The sequence below is a fragment of the Talpa europaea genome, assembly GCF_964194135.1.
Source record: "Talpa europaea genome assembly, chromosome: 12".
NCBI classification, from domain to species: domain Eukaryota; kingdom Metazoa; phylum Chordata; class Mammalia; order Eulipotyphla; family Talpidae; genus Talpa; species Talpa europaea.
Window position 1 is genome coordinate 90,767,891 of NC_140079.1, and position 17,707 is coordinate 90,785,597.

Sequence of the window (17,707 nt, forward strand, 5' to 3'; positions counted from 1 at the left end):
ACAAGCTCAGGGCCTAGGACTAGAGCTTCCTGAGACACTGAGGTCTGGGTCCCATTTCCTTCTCCCCCACACACCCCAGTTCTCTTGGGGGGCAGGCCTCACCTGAGGCAGAGTGAACCCCTAACCTCAAGCGGGGTCTCAGGGAAGACAAGGCGGTTATATGGCCGTATCCTGGGGGACAGGGACGTGCACCCGGGACGAGGGGAAACAACTCAGCAAGAGCTCTCGAGGCCGGGGGAGAGTTCTGCGCTTTCCTTTCCCTGTTGTCTGACCAGCAACAGCACAGCAACCTCAGCCCATGGCTGGTGAGTCTGTCTTCTGTTATTATAACTATTGCATCTCATTTTAACCAAGAGAGAGAATATTCCCAGGCCTGGTGTTTTTCCCTAGCCAGTGGGTTTCAAGCTGGAATTTCATGTCATTATTTCATTTGCTTTCGTTGTGTTTATTTTTATGGCAACTTTCTAATTACAGCAAGCAATAAGGGCCTCCCAGTTATGGGCTTGGCAGACGGCTTCCTCTAATAATAGAGTGGCTGTAAGGAAAATCCGTGAGAGTGAGAGCGGCACAGGGTAAATAATAGTGCACGTGGCAGAGATGACAAAAATCAGAAACAACTGCGGTTGAGGAATCTTGGCTAGTTGATGTCAAGGTCACTTGCAGGTCTAATGACCCAGGGATCAGGAGAAGGCTAAAGTGGAAATCACAATACGATGCTCTCATGCACCCAGAACCTGCCCCATGCCAGCTACTTATTTTTATTTTATCTCTGCAACAACTCAGTGAGGAGAAGGTACTCTTGGCCTCATTCTGCTAGGTCATGGTCAAGGTCATGAGCACCCAGGAACTGCCAGATTCAAAGCCAGAGCTGCCAGATTGGGCACTTCTCTGCCTGTGGGGTCCCTCTCCACAGCTACTGACAGGCAAGTGAACCTTATCCCAGGAATCCAAGCTTGTGGTTTTTTTTGGAATTTGCTCCAGACTCTGGAGTCCAATCTGGAGCTGCTGCTCTGGGTGTGTTTCCTGACCTGACTCCCAGTTTCCTCATCTGCAAAATCAGGATAATAACCCTCTTCCACGACTTGGCTAGAAATATGAAATGAGATAGTACACTTGAAGTAACTGGCATGGTACCTAACCTTTGGTGGGTGATCAGTATATTCCACTCATGGAAAAGGAATTTCCATATACTGCCATACATAAGTCAAAATTCTTACACACACATAAACACCCCCAAACAAACAAACAAATGAACAAATACCCCAAACTAGAAACTCATAAAGGACTAGTTAAATACATCATAGTACATCTACTCAGTGGAATACTATGCAGCCATAAAAAAGAAAAAGGGTAGTTCTGTATGTTCCGAGAGAGAATGATATTCAAAGTCAGGTGACAACTTAAGGTACAAGACTATGTAATGTGCTCCTGTTTATGTTTCAGTTGAAGAAGGTAAACAAACAGGTGCATGTATGTGCAGACTATGGACTGGATTAGAGGCAACTGCTTTTGGAGGTGGGGAAGGGGCCTGGGGTAAGAAGGAGACACATCTGTTATTATTCATCCTTTCATACTGTTTGAATCTTTGAAAAAGAACATGCACTATTTTCAAAATAATAAAGCTACCTTTGCTGGGGCCTCCCTGGTGGCACAAGGGGTTAAGCGCCACACTATGAAGAAATCCACAGCCTCTGCAGCATGAGCTCGATCCCCGGATGGCCAGGGAGCTACCCACATGGCGAGGCAGACCTCTCCTACCTCGCCCGCTGCTCCCTTCAGCAGTGTATTTCAGTCAATCTGCCTGTTCTGTTCCTCGCTCTGTCTCTGGCGAATCCACTTACCGCCCTCACCTTGGCCTGTACCCCAGCTCTTGTATTCATAAATAAATAAAATCTTTAAAAATAAATAAAGCTACCTTTGCTAGTTTGCTGGAGAAACAAGATTAAAAGGGTGTCACAGTTGTCTTTCATTTTGTGGATTGTCCATGAGGATGACAATTTTCCCAAAATTTATTGGCATCCTGTGCATTCACTCTTGTAAATTGCCTCCTTTTGCCCTTTATCTATTCTGGTCTTGAGGGCTGCACTTTAATCATTCGAGGAAGACACTAATACTTAGGGTGGAAAATAAAAAAAGGGACCAGCCTGGCCAAGGCTACAGCCACTTACGTGGAGGCGCTGACATCCACAGGGTCTGGCCAGAGGGCGCTGGTGGTGGTGCCAAAGGACAGGGCGTATAGCTTCTCCTTGTGGCTCAGCTGCTCTTCAATGAGGCTCTGGAGGACAAGAGGAGGTCACTCACTGACCCAGGCCCAGGGGCCAGGAGGAGCCTGGCTTCCCCACTTACGGATGGCTGGCAGCCTTGGGTCTGGGGTGTGAGCTGTGCTGAAAGAGGGTCACTTGAGGCTTGGCATAGTGTCAGCTCAAGCTGACATTTGCTTCCTGCCCACTGGGTCTCAGGGGGTGTGAGGTGTGCTCCCTCACACTGATCTCAGCCTGTCCCATGGCAGTGTGCCAGGGGGTGAGGCATGGCAGCTGTGAGGATTTGCAGACTGACGTTCTCTGAGGGCTGCACGCGCTTGTGTCCTGCGGTGCGGATGGGCTGAGCACCTGGGCTACCCATCTCAGTGTGTGCTCAGGCTGGCCCTTTGGCACTGAAGCGTGGTACTGAGGGAGGGAGCACAGCGTGGGGTAGTGGCTTTTCTCCAAGGCATGTGTTGGGGATGGAGCAACAGATGCAACACCAAGCTGCTCGCCGCCCTCAAGCTGTAACTGGTGAAAATCCAGTGGTGAAATAACTCCTTCCTCTGCTCCCGGGCAAACCCAAGGGCACCCAGGGGCCCCAATGGGAATAGAAAGAGAAGAGTAACAGGGGAGAGAAGGATTTCAAAATGAACTCCAAGTCAAATTTCAAAACCAAGCATCTCCTGTGCGCAAACATTCAGGCAAACAGGCAGGGCCCAAAGTAGAGGTTGTGCAGAGCCCAAAGGGCTGGGAGAGGAAGAGAGAACCAAAACCCACCCCAACTGAACCTACCATGAGGCCAAGATGGCGGCCGCCACAGTCTCAAGAGAGTTCTGGAGCCAGACAAAGAGGCGCTGGCGGGAGCCAGCTGGAGGAATGGCCACAGAGGGACCTGAGCAGAAGCAGGGGGCTCCCTCTGGATGTGCAGCGGAGCCCAAGTGGGAGCAGAGGCGGGAGGCCCAAAACACCTACCAGCTCAGTCTTCCTCAGGTCTGCCTCGGTTCTGCCCCGCCCCTGGGTCCCAGAGGTCTCCGTTCAAGAAGTCAGGAGCTGGAGCAGCGAGGCTCCTTTCTCTGACACCCCTTTCCTGGCCGGCTGGAAACTTCCCCTGCATGCCCCCACCAAGAGCCTCTCCCCAGCTAACATCACACCAGCCCACCAGGGGGCTTTGCCACCTGGCCCTGAGGATTGTCACCAAGGGGACTGAACTGACATGTGTTCCTGACGCCTGCTGAGCCCAGGAACAGGGGGGAGTCTGGACAGCCGGCCCACGCTGAGGCCTGTGAAGGGTCCTTGAGTCAGCGATCACCGCTACGGAGGCACAGAGGGGCCGGGTAGCGTGGGGCCGGGACCCGGCAGATGGGCCTGGCTGGGCGGGCCAGTCATTGACTGTTCTCGGCTTCTCCCACATGCACGAGCCAGAGAAAGGGCAGCCTTGCAGGAGGAGGCCCCGCGGGAGTCCGTCCTGCTGTCTGTTTCCGGCTTCCTTCCTCTTTCCAGGAAACCCGGGGCTCAGGACGCCAGGTCTAGCCAGTGGGGACCGCTGGGGAGAGCACTAGAAGTTCGCACTGCTACTGAAAATGACTCTAAGGCTGGGTTCCCCCCCCCCCCAACCCAACCTATTTTTTGACCCGGAGTTGCTAATTAAGTGTGAACTGTTCTTTGAATAACACCCTATTTTGCATCTTCTGCAAATGAAGCTCACCAAGGGCAGAGGGCTGGGGTATGGTCCAGGAACTTCTTGCCAGAGAGCGACTTACCTCCAGGTCATTCTGGAACTCCTCCTTCTGAGGGCCACTGTGGACAGCGGCCAGGTCCATGAGGATGCCGACTCTCGTCCCCTTGATGGAGCCGAACGCCTACAACCAGAGAGAGCGAGTGGGAATACCAAGCAGGCCCCGTGCCCCCTCAAGCCAGCCATAGACAGGACCCCAAAAGGGAGCTGGGGCGGGAAGGCCCACCCTCCAGAGGGAAAGCAAACCCCGTGTCCTGACTTCCACTCTGAGCATTATCCACTCTTATTTTGTGGCGGCCTTTTCTTTTAAGCCCCCCACCCCGTTTCCTGAATATTTACTATTCATCCTTGTAAAGTAACACACAATCATTAATAGAAATTTGGAGAAGGGGGGCCTCCCAGGTGGCGCAGCGGTTGAACGCTGGGTTGCGAAGCTGCCCGCGGCCTCTGCGGCGCCGGTTCGATCCCCGGCTGCTCCTCGGCCACCGGAGGAGGGTCCCACATGGCGCGCAGACCTCTCCTGCCGCCCGCTGCTCCCCTCAGCAGTGTACTTCGGTCCTTCTGCCTGCTCTGCTCCCCGCTCTGGCTCTGGTGAATTCTCTCACCCTCCCGGCTTCTGACTGTACCCAGTGCATGTATAAACCAAACAAACAAACAAACAAATAGATAAATAAAATAAGACATGCCTCTAGAAAATTAAAAAAAAAAAAAAAAAAAGAAATTTGGAGAAGGCAGAAAAGCATGCTTTGTAAGACAGATGCTTGGTATCTAACCACCTTCGCTTGTCTTACTTCATTTCTCTGTATCCTTATTTATTTTCTGCCTACTCTACCCATCAAAAGCAGATGTTTTAAGCTCGCCAGGTGCAGAGGTATTTCTGTGAGTTTCTAATTACGTTTCCAGCACTGATTGCCATCTCCAGGCTGGCGCGGCTGCTCCTGCAGTAACTGGCATCTTGCGAGAGCTGCTCTGTGGATCGGAATTGCCACTCATTTGAAATGATGGTTCTCTGGGGGCATGAGGCTCCATTTGCTGCTTTCTGCCTTAAATTCTACTTTATTGGATGCCTAATTTTCCCGGTCAATTCACTTTTCTGCTCTCAGTGATGAGTGCTTTATATCTCTCACCCCTCCAGGATCTGTGCTCTTTCTGCAAATGATTTTACCTCCAATTCCATGGAGAAAACAGAAACAAGACAAAGAGAAATTTTTTCATCTACCAACCCATCTGCCCCGACAGCCACAGACTTGCTGTTTCCTTACTACAAACAAGGCCAGTCTCAAAGCTCTAAGGCCACCCTTTGGGCTTGTGTGACTGGACCACCTCTTGCCAAACAGAACTTCTGTTACCATCTCTTCTCCTGATCATCAAATGTTTGATATTTGATATTTACCACCGGACCAACAGGCCGCCCCACTGCCCATCCGAGAAGGGAAATCAAGGTTTCAGGGTCTGCCCCTGCCCCCCGCTGCCACTACATGTGGCTGGTTCCCATCTGAATGACGCAGCCTCACCTGCGTGTCTCCAGGACCCGCTCAAACCAGGCTCTCGCCTCCCCACGCCCCCACAACCACACTTGCCCAAGAGATCAATAACTTCACTCTTGCCAAACCCAAGGGTCAAATCTCGATTCTCAACTCTCTCAACCACTGAGTAGCCAGCGACACAGTTCGTCTTTCGAGAATTTGGCAAGTGGAAGTCGAAGCCCTTAGTCATCACTCTTTCTTCCTGGGCACCATGCTTCCCTGCTACTCACTGGGCCTTCTTAGTCCCCTTCACCAGGCAGACCCTCCTCTTCTTCCCAAAGTCTAAATATCAGGGTGTCCTGTGAAGGTGATGGTCATGGACCCACAACTCATGGTTCATTAGATGCGGACTCTCAGATGTCCCCACCGTAACTTACCTAATTTAAGTCTGTGTTTTAACAAGATCCCTCCCCCACCTTCCCCTGGAGACTTGGCTGCACGTGAATGTTTGAGAAGCACTAGGCGGGTTTGTCACACCGGGTTTGTCAACCTGGGTACTAACTGACTTTTTTTTTTTAAAAGTGGGGTACAGGCCAGAGTCACAGTGTGTGTGTGTGTGTGTGTGTGTGTGTGTGTGTGTGTGTAGATCCACCAGAGAGAGTGGAGAGCAAATCAGGCAGATGTACTGAAACACATTGCTGAGGGGAGCAGTGGGGAGACAGGAGAGGTCTGCTGTGCCATGTGGGTAGCTTCCTGGTCGGGGATCGAACTTGTGCTGCAGTGGCTGGCAATAGCTTGATAGCGCTGAGACTTAACCCCTAGGCCACCAGAGAGACCCTAAATGTCTCCTTCTTGACATTCTATTTAAATAGCCCCTTTCGCCCTTCAAGCTGCTTTATTTTCCTATATAACACTGTGAGGCTGACCTTGTATATGATTTATGGATTTATTCATTATTTGCTCTCACACCCTGCACTGTAAGCTCCATGAAGGTGAAGACTTTGTATTGGTCATGTCTGAGCCCTCAGTCCTGGAAGAGTGCCCAATACATGGTAATCACCCAGTCAGTGTTCATTGAATTTATGACCCAAGTGAGGCAGGAGAGTTCCCAGGACACCTCCAGTCCGCCAGGGCTGGAAGGACTTCAAATTTGGGGTCAGTTCTATTTCGTTTAAAATTTAAGAAGGCATCCTCTAGAGCTTTTGCAATTAAGCTCATGCATTCCCTTAAACCTAGCCATTGGAATTCTTTTAGAAACCAATCTCATAGAAATAATTACACATTAGAGGGAATTGTAGTCCAGCGATGCCAAATTTTCCTTTTTCTTTCAAGAGAGGACTAAAAACAGACACACAAGCAAACTATCAGTATTTTCAAACCTTAGCAACTCATTTGAAAAATATTTAAAACTATGGGGGCCAAGAAAAACCAAACAGTGGGCCAGATTTGCCTGCATGCCACTGGTGTGTAAGCGCTGCTTTTATCCTCTGCAGATGTGGAAACAGACACCCAGAGAAGGGATGCCATTGCTTCCAGCCTCACTGACAGCACAGCTAGAGACCTGGGGGCCTTGTGAGCTGGTTCATGGGAGATCACTTCCCAGTTATCCTGTCTCCCCATTATCCATCTCATATCTCCTCTGTTATTTTATCAAGAGGGGTAGGAGGAAAAAGGACTCTGCAGTCTTGCCCCAGAGCACCAGGGCAGGTATGAAGGTGGAGCAATGTTCCCTGCATGGATATTCTAGAAAGATATGAGGACTCCATCCCTAGGGCTCTGTCTGCATTACCATGTGCAGCCAGGCGGAGTGTCCCACAGGCCGAGGCATGCACCTGCTGAGGAAGGTTCTGGATCTGAGATGGAGACTATACCCTGGAAGCAGTCACTTTGTTCTCACCTCCTGGTCTGGTGTAGGGGTGGGGTTGGTGTGGGAAGCATGAATGATAGTATCTGCCTGTCCCAGGGCTTAAAACAACAGGTGAGGATGAACAGGGGAGAAGCAAATGGCTAGTTACAAAAGCATCAGTTGGAGGAAAACAGGTTAAAACAAACAAGAAAGCAAATAAAATGTCAATCGATCACTCTTCTATCACCTACATGACGATCTCTTCTCTTTGGGAGAGGGCTTATGCAAACTTTCAGAGAAGTTCTATCTAGCCATTGGATCTCAATGTCTGAGGCCCAAGGGTCTTGGGGACACCTGCTCTTCTCACCACCCCGGAGCTGTGTCCTCCCTGGCAATAGCACCCAGGTTTGCCACAAACAACCACCTGTCTCCTTGTCCACGAGGCTGGGTGGGGTTGCCCAGTGTCTCTCCACACATTTTTCCCACCCTCTACTTTTCCCCGGGAGTGAGCTGGATAGTATATCTCACCCCTTGGTTCTGGTGATTGGTCTACATTGGCCCAAGGACAGTCGATCCCATTGGACTCTCCCATTGGAGGGGCTTTGGGAGGAAAAGAAGGTGAGGACCTCCTTGTCATACCACTCTAGCTGGGGACAGTGAAGCTTCCAGTTGCTGGTGACCATCTTCCCAAGCTCAAGGAGAGTCTTCCAGAGAATAAAACTAAGCCAGAGGAAAGCAGAACCCAGAGACAGAGATGACATCATTTGAGCCCCTGGATACAGCTGTGTTTTTCACTTATGTAGATTTAGAAATTTCTTTTTTAGCTTAAGTCACTTTAAGTTGGAGTTCTATCGTTTGCACCTAAAAGACAAATGGAGTGAGGAAGCAAAGAATCAAATCCATGTCAGTTACCTTCTTGCTGTTTTCCGTGAGCCACTGAATTCTCTGTTGATAGAGTTCAATAGCTCTGTCAAAACATCAGAAAGACTCATCATCCAAGAAGGTCGATTTCATTACTGAGGAAAAGCAACTTACATACATGGACGGTGTGAAAAGGATTGTTTTCCCCAAGAAAGGAGGAAAATATAAGGCAAAATCTAGCAAAGAGTAGGCATTAGCTTGAAGGGTAAAGAATGGAGAGGCCTGTGATGGGGGGGCCCCAGTGATGCCTGGCTTGGTTTTGGTGGAACAAGGGGTGGGCTCTGAGTGAGGTCTTGGAGTGTAGATATGTGTTTCTCACGTGGATGGGGGAAAACACTCTCGCTCTGCTCAAATCTGAGTCTTCTCAATTCACACTTCCCAGTCTGCTGGGGATGATCCTAAAGGCACGGGTTCTCCATGGACAGATGAACAAAAAAACTTAGTCTCTGAAAAGTAAGTACCCAGGGAACTTCCTAACTTTCCTTATTGCAAACCATTCCAATGGCTGGTTGAAGACCAGCATGGAACAGGGGCTCAGGTAAAGGATCCAGTCACTTGAATTTAACTGAATTGCCCTGCATAAGGCAGGTGGGATTTGGAGGTGTAGGGGGGTGGGAAGGAAGCCTTTTGGATATGAAATTGTGGGGCAGTGGTGGGGGGTAAAGTTATAAAGCATACATGGGTATGAGTAGAGTGAAGAGTATGAATTTCAGCAACCGAGACATCCTTCGCAGAATGGATGAATTGTGATACAGCCAATGGAATATTACTCAGCATTAAAAAGAAATAAACCATCAAACCATGAAGCGACATGGAGGAAAGGGAAATGCTTATTACTCAGCAAACAAGCCAACCTGCAAAGGGCTACACGCTGTATAATCCCAGCTATATGGCATTCTGGAAAATACAGAACTATGGAGACAATAAAAAGTGGACACGAAGCAGTCTTCGGACCTAGTGAAACTCTTCTGTGTACTACGACAGGGAGGGATACATGTCATTATACATTTGTCCAGATCCACAGAATGCACAACACTATAAGAGTGAATCCTGGTGTAAGCTACTGTGGGATTGTGATGGATTCATTTAGTTCATCAATTGTAACATGTAGCTTTGGTGGAGACTGTTGATAACGGGGAGAGAGGAGAGATATGGGAAATCTGTACGTTCTGCTCATTTTTGCTGTGAACCTAGAACTGCTCTAAAATATAAAATTTAAAAGAAAAAAAGAGAGACTAGAGGAGCATAATGGGACCTGCTTGTGTTTGAGTTCCAGCTCTGCCATTTGCTAGCTGTGTGACCTTAGGCAGGTGTGGTGACCTCTCTGAATCCCAGGTTCATCATCTCCAATGTGAAGCTAAAAATAAGATTCTATCCAAGTCAATCGGCCAGAAGTCAAAGTACTAAAAGCCAATTCTCTGCAAATCAGTTAACCAAATGACCAATTAACTGAATAGAGCTGTTTAGCTCCTTAAAATGCTTAGATTCACAATTAAAACCAATCAACCAAAATATTGCGGAATTCTTTAAAATCTGTTTAACTTTTCAACCCAATAAAAATTGTTATAAATGTTATTAGTTAAGATGTTTTTATAAATTTGGCAAATTGGCCATTTGGCTAATGGGCTTGAGAAGACCATGATATTCCATGTTGTTATGAGGATTAAATAAGATCATGCATGCAGCCTTCGCAAGTAATTAGCTCTTAATCGTTCTTAGATTCTTTTAAGTAACCCCAGGCAAATGGTAGCCGTGGATCATGATGTGACATGAGGGAGGAGATGTATATGGTGCCTTCAGACTCTGGTTTCAGAGTGGGGAGCCGGCTTATCTTTGACACACATTTGCAAAAGCACATTTGCAAAAGTCTGAACCCACCCAATTTGCGTTTAAAGTGGTCACTCTTAACCATTACACATCAAATGAGGCCGTGGGGTTTTATCTCATCCAAAGGGATGTGGGTTGTAAAAGGATGAGAAAAATAGATGTGGCCCTACCCCTTTATTTGAAAACAGAGGAAATTGGAGCTGAAATTGGAAGCGGGAGAGAGAGAGATGCCCTAGGTCTCAGGAACTGTGTTCGTTACGTCAGGACAGCGGAAGTGAGAGCATCTCGAGCTCGAAGACAGAGAGAAACAGACTTACTCAGAGACCTTTGATTCAAATTGGTGGATGGTCTCGGTGGCGAACTGCATTTTCTTGACTGTGCTGTTGCCTTCACCCCTGAAGGAACAACAATGGACAAAAGGGCGCCTGGGAACCAGGGGGCCTGGGTGTGGTGCTTGGGCTTGGGGCTGAGGGGCAGGACTGTAGACTTACAGCACGGTCATGCCCTGGCTAATCAGGTCAGCCAAGGTGAGTTTTGCAAACTTTAAACTGTGAATGGAAAGCCAGTCTTCCGAGTCCTCCAAAGCTGAAGGCTGAGTGTCGTTCCCCTGCAGCCTCTGGGAAACAGAAAACAGAGTCAAACAGAAATCTGAGAATGAGGGGGCGAGGCTGAGATGCCCTAGGTCCCCTCCACACCGGTACCCAGGGGGTGCAAGTCTGACTGACTCTTCCTGAAAGCCCTTCTGCAGTCACAGATGGGGGTGGGGGCCGACAGCTAGGCCAGGGCCTGGGGCCCGCCACTCCCACTCCGCACCGCATCTCCAACAAAAGGCCAGGCAGGGGCACTGGCTGTGTCCTGCCTCATGAGACTGACACAGCATGCAATGGCCAGATGGACGTAATGCCTGGCCCACGCCTCTGCAGCGAGCACCCACCAAACCACCAGCTCCGAGGAGACTCTGGGGTCTCCGGAGCAGTGGATTAGGCCAGTGGCTGATACCTTTCTTTTCTTTCTTTCTTTTTGTGGGTCCTGTTTCCAGCTCAGGACCAATCAGAGAAAGTCAAATATGTCCCCTTACCAATCACATGGAACGCCCCACCTCTAGTTAGCCCTCCTCCAGCTTCCCCATGCCTGCAGACTCTGGTCAGGAGTCTTGTTCCACCCCAAAGCTCTCCCTCTCCCCTGCTGCCAAGCACAGGGTGGTGGCGAGTTCCTGGCTTGAGCAAGTTCTGAGCAATTTGCCTCTGGTTGCTTTTACCTGGAAGCTCTTTGTCTATTTCCACTCTTGAAATCTGGGTATCTTTTCAGGTATATGAGTTCTACCTCCATGTCAGTCTGAGGGGCCTCAACAGACATTTGTTGATTGAATGGGCTTATCCTGGCCTTTTCAGAGACCAGAAGCAGGAGCAGATGGCGAACGTTTTAGAGGAAGAATTCCCTAGGCCTCACGGGGTCTGGCCTCACAGGGGTCTGCCGGACGTGGCTAACGCCCCCTTGCTGTGTCTACTGACGCCTGTGTCCCTCACACCAAGCTACGTTCAGGATGTGGGTGGTGGCCTCAGTGGTGGTCAGAAGATGCTCATGGCAAGCATCCGACATTAGCAATGCTTTCCGGGAGCCAGAAGATGGAGGGAGCTGAGCTGAGGCTCTGAGGGCTCTGTCTCATTCAGCTCCTCTGCAGGCTGGCATTTCTCCCTTTCTCCGGGGGGGTGGGATGGGTTTCTGAGCCCTACTGTGAACTAGGAACTGCCCCTCATGCTAGGGCTGCAGAGTAAACAAGATTGGAGTGCTTGCCTTTTGGTGCTTACCTTCCAGGAGGGGAAATGGAGAGTAAGAAGAAATGGAATCAATGTACATATGGAACCTGCTTTAAATCACACAGACCCCACCTCTACCTCCAGGTCAAGGATGCTGGGTGAACAGCTGATGATAGCCTGACTCAGCAATTCCCAGGGACTATGAAATAACAGACTATGAAATAACAGCTGAAGTTACAAAAAGACCCCACACCCAGCCTTCTGTCTGAAGACACTTGTCAACCAGTCATAGACAAATAAACTTAAGAATCAGGCCAAAAAGTTTCAAAACAAGTGACCCAGGGCCTCCCTGGTGGCGCAAGGGGTTAAGCACCGCACTATGAAGCAATCAGCAGCCTCTGCAGCATGAGTTCGATCCCTGGTGGGCCAGGGAGCTACCCACATGGCGCAGCAGACCTCTCCTGACTCGCCCGCTGCTCCCCTCAGCAGTGTATTTCAGTCAGTCTGCCTGTTCTGTTCCCTGCTCTGTCTCTGGTGAGTCCTCTCACCCCCCGCATCTCTGGCCTGTACCCCAGCTCTTGTATGCATAAATAAATAAATCTTTAAAAAACAAAAAACAAGCAACCCAAGCACCGACCATTTCTCCACGTGACCCTTTGAAAACGCCCTATTTCCAGCCCCTTGTGGGACACGTCTTGGGACTGTCCCCTGGTCATGGGCTGGGATCATGATTCCTGTTGTCAGATAAGTGCTTTCTTGGTTATATGATAGCCTTATTTCTCAGCTGACATACATTGGTTTCAGAAAGGAATGGTTCTTTTGATAAAATGGACTAGGGAAATGTGAAAGAAAATGACTAGGGTTGGAGGCAGTCCCTTCAGCTGGATGGGGGTCAGGATAGAACAGAAGGAGACAGGAAGGAGTTCTGTATGCTGCGGTCCTGTCTTTACTGGCTTTGGCTGCTTCCTAAAATTTTTTAAAATTTTTCCTCCCGTTGCTAGCTTTGAGATGCTGGGTAAGTCTTGCTTCTCTGTTTCTTCACCTGTAAAATGAGTGTCTCGTGAAGCTATGCATAGAACACAGCCTTGAGTGTTTCTGCATAAACAGCTCTTGTTGGCAGTAGATTTGGCCATAAAGTGGAAGGAAGCCGTAAAATAAAGACAATGAAAATAAAATGCTGCTATTGGGGTCCAACTAGACAGCAGTGCATGTCTTAAGTTCTGTCCTTGAGGCCTGTGCTCAGGCCTCTGCTTGAAAGGGAAATTAACGAGGGCCTCCCCGGTGGCGCAGTGGTTGAGCGCTGGGTTGCGAAGCTGCCCGCAGCCTCTGCAGCGCCGGTTCGATCCCCGGCCGCCAGGCAAGGGTCCCACATGGCGCGCAGACCTCTCCTGCTGCCCGCTGCTCCCCTCAGCAGTGTACTTCGTCAGTCTGCCTGTTCTGCTCCCCGCTCTGGCTCTGGTGAATTCTCTCACCCTCCCGCGCTTCTGACTGTACCCAGTGCTTATATAAATAAATAAATAAAATCTTAAAAAAAAAAGAAAAGGAAATTAACGAGTGTTAAACAAGCGTGGAAAATACTAGTAGTGAAAGCAAACAAATAGTGCTTATCATGTGTCAAGCACTTTCCACATATTAACTCATTTACTTCTACAAAGCAGGCTCATCATTAACCTCATGTTACTGACAAGGGAGGAAACTGAGGCTTAGAGAAGGAAAATGACTTGTCCAAAGTCACACGGCCAGTAAGTGGTGGGGCCGGGATTTAATCCAAGTAGAAAGGCCCTGGTCATGCTCACAGCCATGTTGCCACATGCCTTTAAATTAGCACCAAACTGTAACCATCTTCATGAAGGACTGAGAGAAGGGACTGAAAGGAACAGTTTTTCATCATGTGTATCTGTGCTAATAGACGTCCAGTCCGGGGTCACCTAATAACACCATGGTCATGGTCCCACCCGTGGGGAGACACCGCTCGATATCACATGGACACTAGGTGTCACTCTTCTCAACTCCCTGGTTGATAACACAAAGATGATTGACTGACAATTCATCCTTCTTCCATTTCGCCTGCATTTGAAATGATCCATTGTGTTTTAGGATGTAGATTTTATATCATTAATATCTGAGGATCCACTATTAAACATGATATAGATTTTGACTGATTATATACCAACGTCTGTGCTTTAGATAGAGAAAAGTAAGATCTTTGCAGTGGGGTAACACATCACCTCTTTGCTATTGCTATTCTTTTGTGAGACAAAGGAAGTCCCAACTGTGATTGTTAACTCTAAGAGTAGTTCTTATACACCTGAGAAATCATGCATTATGATAGAAAATTAGGTGGGATAAAGACCAATGTCATCTATATCTGAAGTCATTGAAATAATCTTTGAGAATTTCAAAACATTGACAGTTTCTGATTTCTTTTGAGTTAAACTTGCTTTCTTGTAAGTGCCAATACTCAAAAAAGTAAAACACAACTATCTTCTGGATTTTTGACTTGCCAGCATTAAAACTGTATTTTTTTTCACTGATTATCATTTTAAAAGTATCATATTTAAACTTTAGTGTAGATTAGGTGGATGGTTAGTGGCCAGCTTGTACCTGACAATCCCAAAGACAGCGGTTTCTACAGGAGGATTTTTGAATTTCTGAGTTCTAGACAATCCATTCACCATCTTGGGAGACAGTTTATTTACACCTTAAGAATCTAAACAGAGTTCTGGTTGTTCTAAAGGTTAATTCTTTGCCATAGCCTCTTGCTCCAATAGCACTTCCTGAAAGTGACTTTTGGTCTAGATCTTAAGGAACCCTAAAGGACAAACAAATGTTAAAAGGGACATTTTAGAATTAAATACCTTCATAACATAAACAGAGTCTTCAAATGTTCCTGGATATTTAGCAAGGTGGTCAAGAAGCCTATAAATTGTCTATGAACAACACAGAGATTCTTCAGAAATTTCTAAAGACAGGATTAGAGATAAATGTTTAACTAGTTTTTTATAACCGCGAGCCCTGATGTGCAGAGAACCCCAGAGCTGAACACATTCTGCCTCCCCGGACTATGATTTGTAAGTGCTGTCACTCAGTTAAAGCCCCGTGGTTTTTACCAGCAAGTCCTGTGTCTGGTTAACGTGTGTGACTAGTAGCCCATTGTCTGGATTTTGATCGCGTCTGCTGACATCCTTCTTGTTAGCTTGCCTCCTTGGCTCTCCGTCATTGTTTCTCCTCCTGCTACAAAACACAAGTGGTTTGATCAGCGCCCCCACACTGAATATTGACTCCAGGCTGCCAGGAGCTCCTCTCTTTCCTCTAGTCCCGAAAAAGATTCCAGAAACATTTTTATTTCTTTGCAGTACTCAGGAAGGGTTCCTGTAGCATCCTGATAAAATGTGGACCCCAGGACCATGGGACATTTTTCTTTTTCTTTTATTAAAGATTTATTTATATATGCATACAAGACCTAGGATACAGGCCAGAGGTGAGTGGGGGTAAAAGGACTCACCAGAGACAGAGCAGGGAACAGAACAGGCAGACTGACTGAAATACATTGCTGAGGGAGCAGCGGGCGAGCCAGGAGAGTCTGCTGCGCCATTTGGGTAGCTCCCTGGCCGGGGCTCAAACTCGTGCTGCAGTGGCTGCGGATAGCTTCATGTGTTGCATCTTAACCCCTGCACCACCAAGGAGGCCCCCCATGTGACATTTTTAAAATTTATTTTTATTTTTTATTGAGGTACATTGGTTTACAACACTGCATATGATGTAGGGGAAGAGGCTCACAGCTCCCCAGATGAATGCCCTCACGCCACACCCACCATCCAAGCCCCCTGGTGCAGTCCCCCAGCACAGGATGTTGTAAACTGCTGTCAGCAGTTAGATAACTGGAGCCCTCAGCTGTACTCTCGTGCGGCGAACTTTTACCCAGTCTCGCTTCCAGGCAAGTATTTCTCCCTCAACTCTCACAAGCAAAAATCTCATTTTCACTTGAAAAATCAGAGAAGACCTTACCAGCAATCTTCCAGACGCTTGTTGTCTCGGCCATGGGAGACGTGAATGGTTTGTGTAGCCATTATAAAAACACCCAGTGCGTGTTTTCCTAGGGGGGCAGGAATACCAGAAAAGAGAAGGGTAAGGGCAGCATGTAGACTACAGCTTCGCGGGGTATCTACAGTCAGCTCAGCTTCTTAATTAATTCAAATAACTCACTGAACACCTGCTGGTTATCAGGTTTTGTGCAAGGCACTGAGGATAGAATGCTGAACAAGATCTCAAGGGTTGGGGGCCTCCCTGGTGGCACAGGGGGTTAGGTCTCAGCACTGTGAAGCTATTGGCAGCCACTGTAGCGTGAGGTTGATCCCCAGCCAGGGAGCTACCCACATGGCACAGCAGACCTCTCCTGTCTCACCCGCTGCTCCCCTCAGCAGTGGATTTCAGTAGATCTGCCTGTTCTGCTCCCCACTCTCTCTGGTGAATCCTCTCACCCCCCACACCTCTGGCCTGTACCTCAGTTCTTGTATTTATTTATAAATAAATAAATCTTTTTTAAAAAAGATATCAAGGGTTATCTCAGCCTTGGCACTTTGACATTTTGGACCAAATAGCTCTTCGTTTGGGGAGCTGACCTGTGCGTTGTAGGATACTTAGCAACATCCCTGGCCTCCACCTATTAGGTGCCAACAGCATTCCTGCCCCCCTCCAAGTTGTGACAACCCAAAATATCTCCAGGCAAGTCCTTTGGCTCCAGTTGACTACTGAACTAGACTTTGTCCTTGTCCACACGGAGTTTATGTTCTAGAGAAGGAGACCAATATGGAAAACTTAAATATGGTAATTACAGGTTGTCGAAAGTTCTGCCAACCAAAGAAACAGGATGCCATGACAGACAGTAATCAGGAAAGGCATCTACTCGGCAGAGGTGAGGTGTGAGCTCGGACCTTCTTCAAGGATGAAATGGAAGCAGCCATGCTAAGAGTGTGGGGAAGGCTGGACTAGGCAGAGAGGACAGCAAGAGAGCAAAGGGTTTTGAGCAGGAGGAAGGGGATGGAAACTACTAAAGCCAAGTTGTTTCCTCCAAGACTGTATCTTCTCTCAAAAGGTGAGTCCCAGCAGCCTGCCAGCCACGTCTGATTGACTCAGTGGGAGACATGTACCCTCAGTGCCTTGCACAAAACCAGGGCCTCCCCGGTGGCGCAGTGATTGAGCGCTGGGTTGCGAAGCTGCCCGTGGCCTCTGCGGCGCCGGTTCGATCCCCGGCTGCTCCCCGGCCACACCGGAGGAGGGTCCCACATGGCGCGCAGACCTCTCCTGCCGCCTGCTGCTCCCCTCAGCAGTGTACTTCGGTCCTTCTGCCTGCTCTGCTCCCCGCTCTGGCTCTGGTGAATTCTCTCACCCTCCCGCGCTTCTGACTGTACCCAGTGCTTGTATAAACAAACAAACAACAAATAAATAAATAAATAAATAAAACATGCCTCTATTTAAAAAAAAAAAAAAACCTGATACCTAGCAGGTGTTCAGTAAGTTATTTGAATTAATTAAGGTGCATCAGATTCACCCTCCGGGCCATGGGGCTGCCACGGACATTCAGAAGCAGGAGAAGAGCATCTTCAGAGCACAGTGGAGTGGGAGGTTATGAGCTGCCATGGCTACCCGGGGCCACTCTTTCTAGCTTCTTCCTGCTCTTTCTGTCTCCCTGCAGGCGGATCCTCCTCCACCTGTGATCTTAGTTGCTGTTCCTCGAGGCTGAGTCACATGTTCTCTTCTCTCCTCTCTTCTCTTACCTGAGGCGACCTGATCCTTGCTCATGGCCTCAAGAACCACTTCTCCATTGATGACTCCAAGCGGAATGTCAAAAGCCCGGGCTCCTCGGACTCCAGGCCAGTGGACTCATGAACGCTGGAGATTTCCTTCTGGGG

General features: G+C 48.5%; 1 protein-coding gene across 1 annotated transcript in view; it reads right to left on the reverse strand.

The window, feature by feature from the left end:
* VWA3A (von Willebrand factor A domain containing 3A) overlaps positions 1–15,865 on the reverse strand; it is a gene marked incomplete at both ends in the record, with an annotated part of 42,646 nt that extends 26,781 nt beyond the window's left edge. The window contains 7 exons of the mRNA XM_084250217.1: positions 2,169–2,275; positions 4,004–4,102; positions 8,203–8,257; positions 10,356–10,433; positions 10,530–10,654; positions 14,906–15,029; positions 15,804–15,865. Coding sequence (XP_084106343.1) covers positions 2,169–2,275; positions 4,004–4,102; positions 8,203–8,257; positions 10,356–10,433; positions 10,530–10,654; positions 14,906–15,029; positions 15,804–15,865 — 650 coding nt within the window. The remainder of the gene's footprint in view (positions 1–2,168; positions 2,276–4,003; positions 4,103–8,202; positions 8,258–10,355; positions 10,434–10,529; positions 10,655–14,905; positions 15,030–15,803) is intronic.
* Between the last annotated feature and the right edge of the window lie 1,842 nt (positions 15,866–17,707).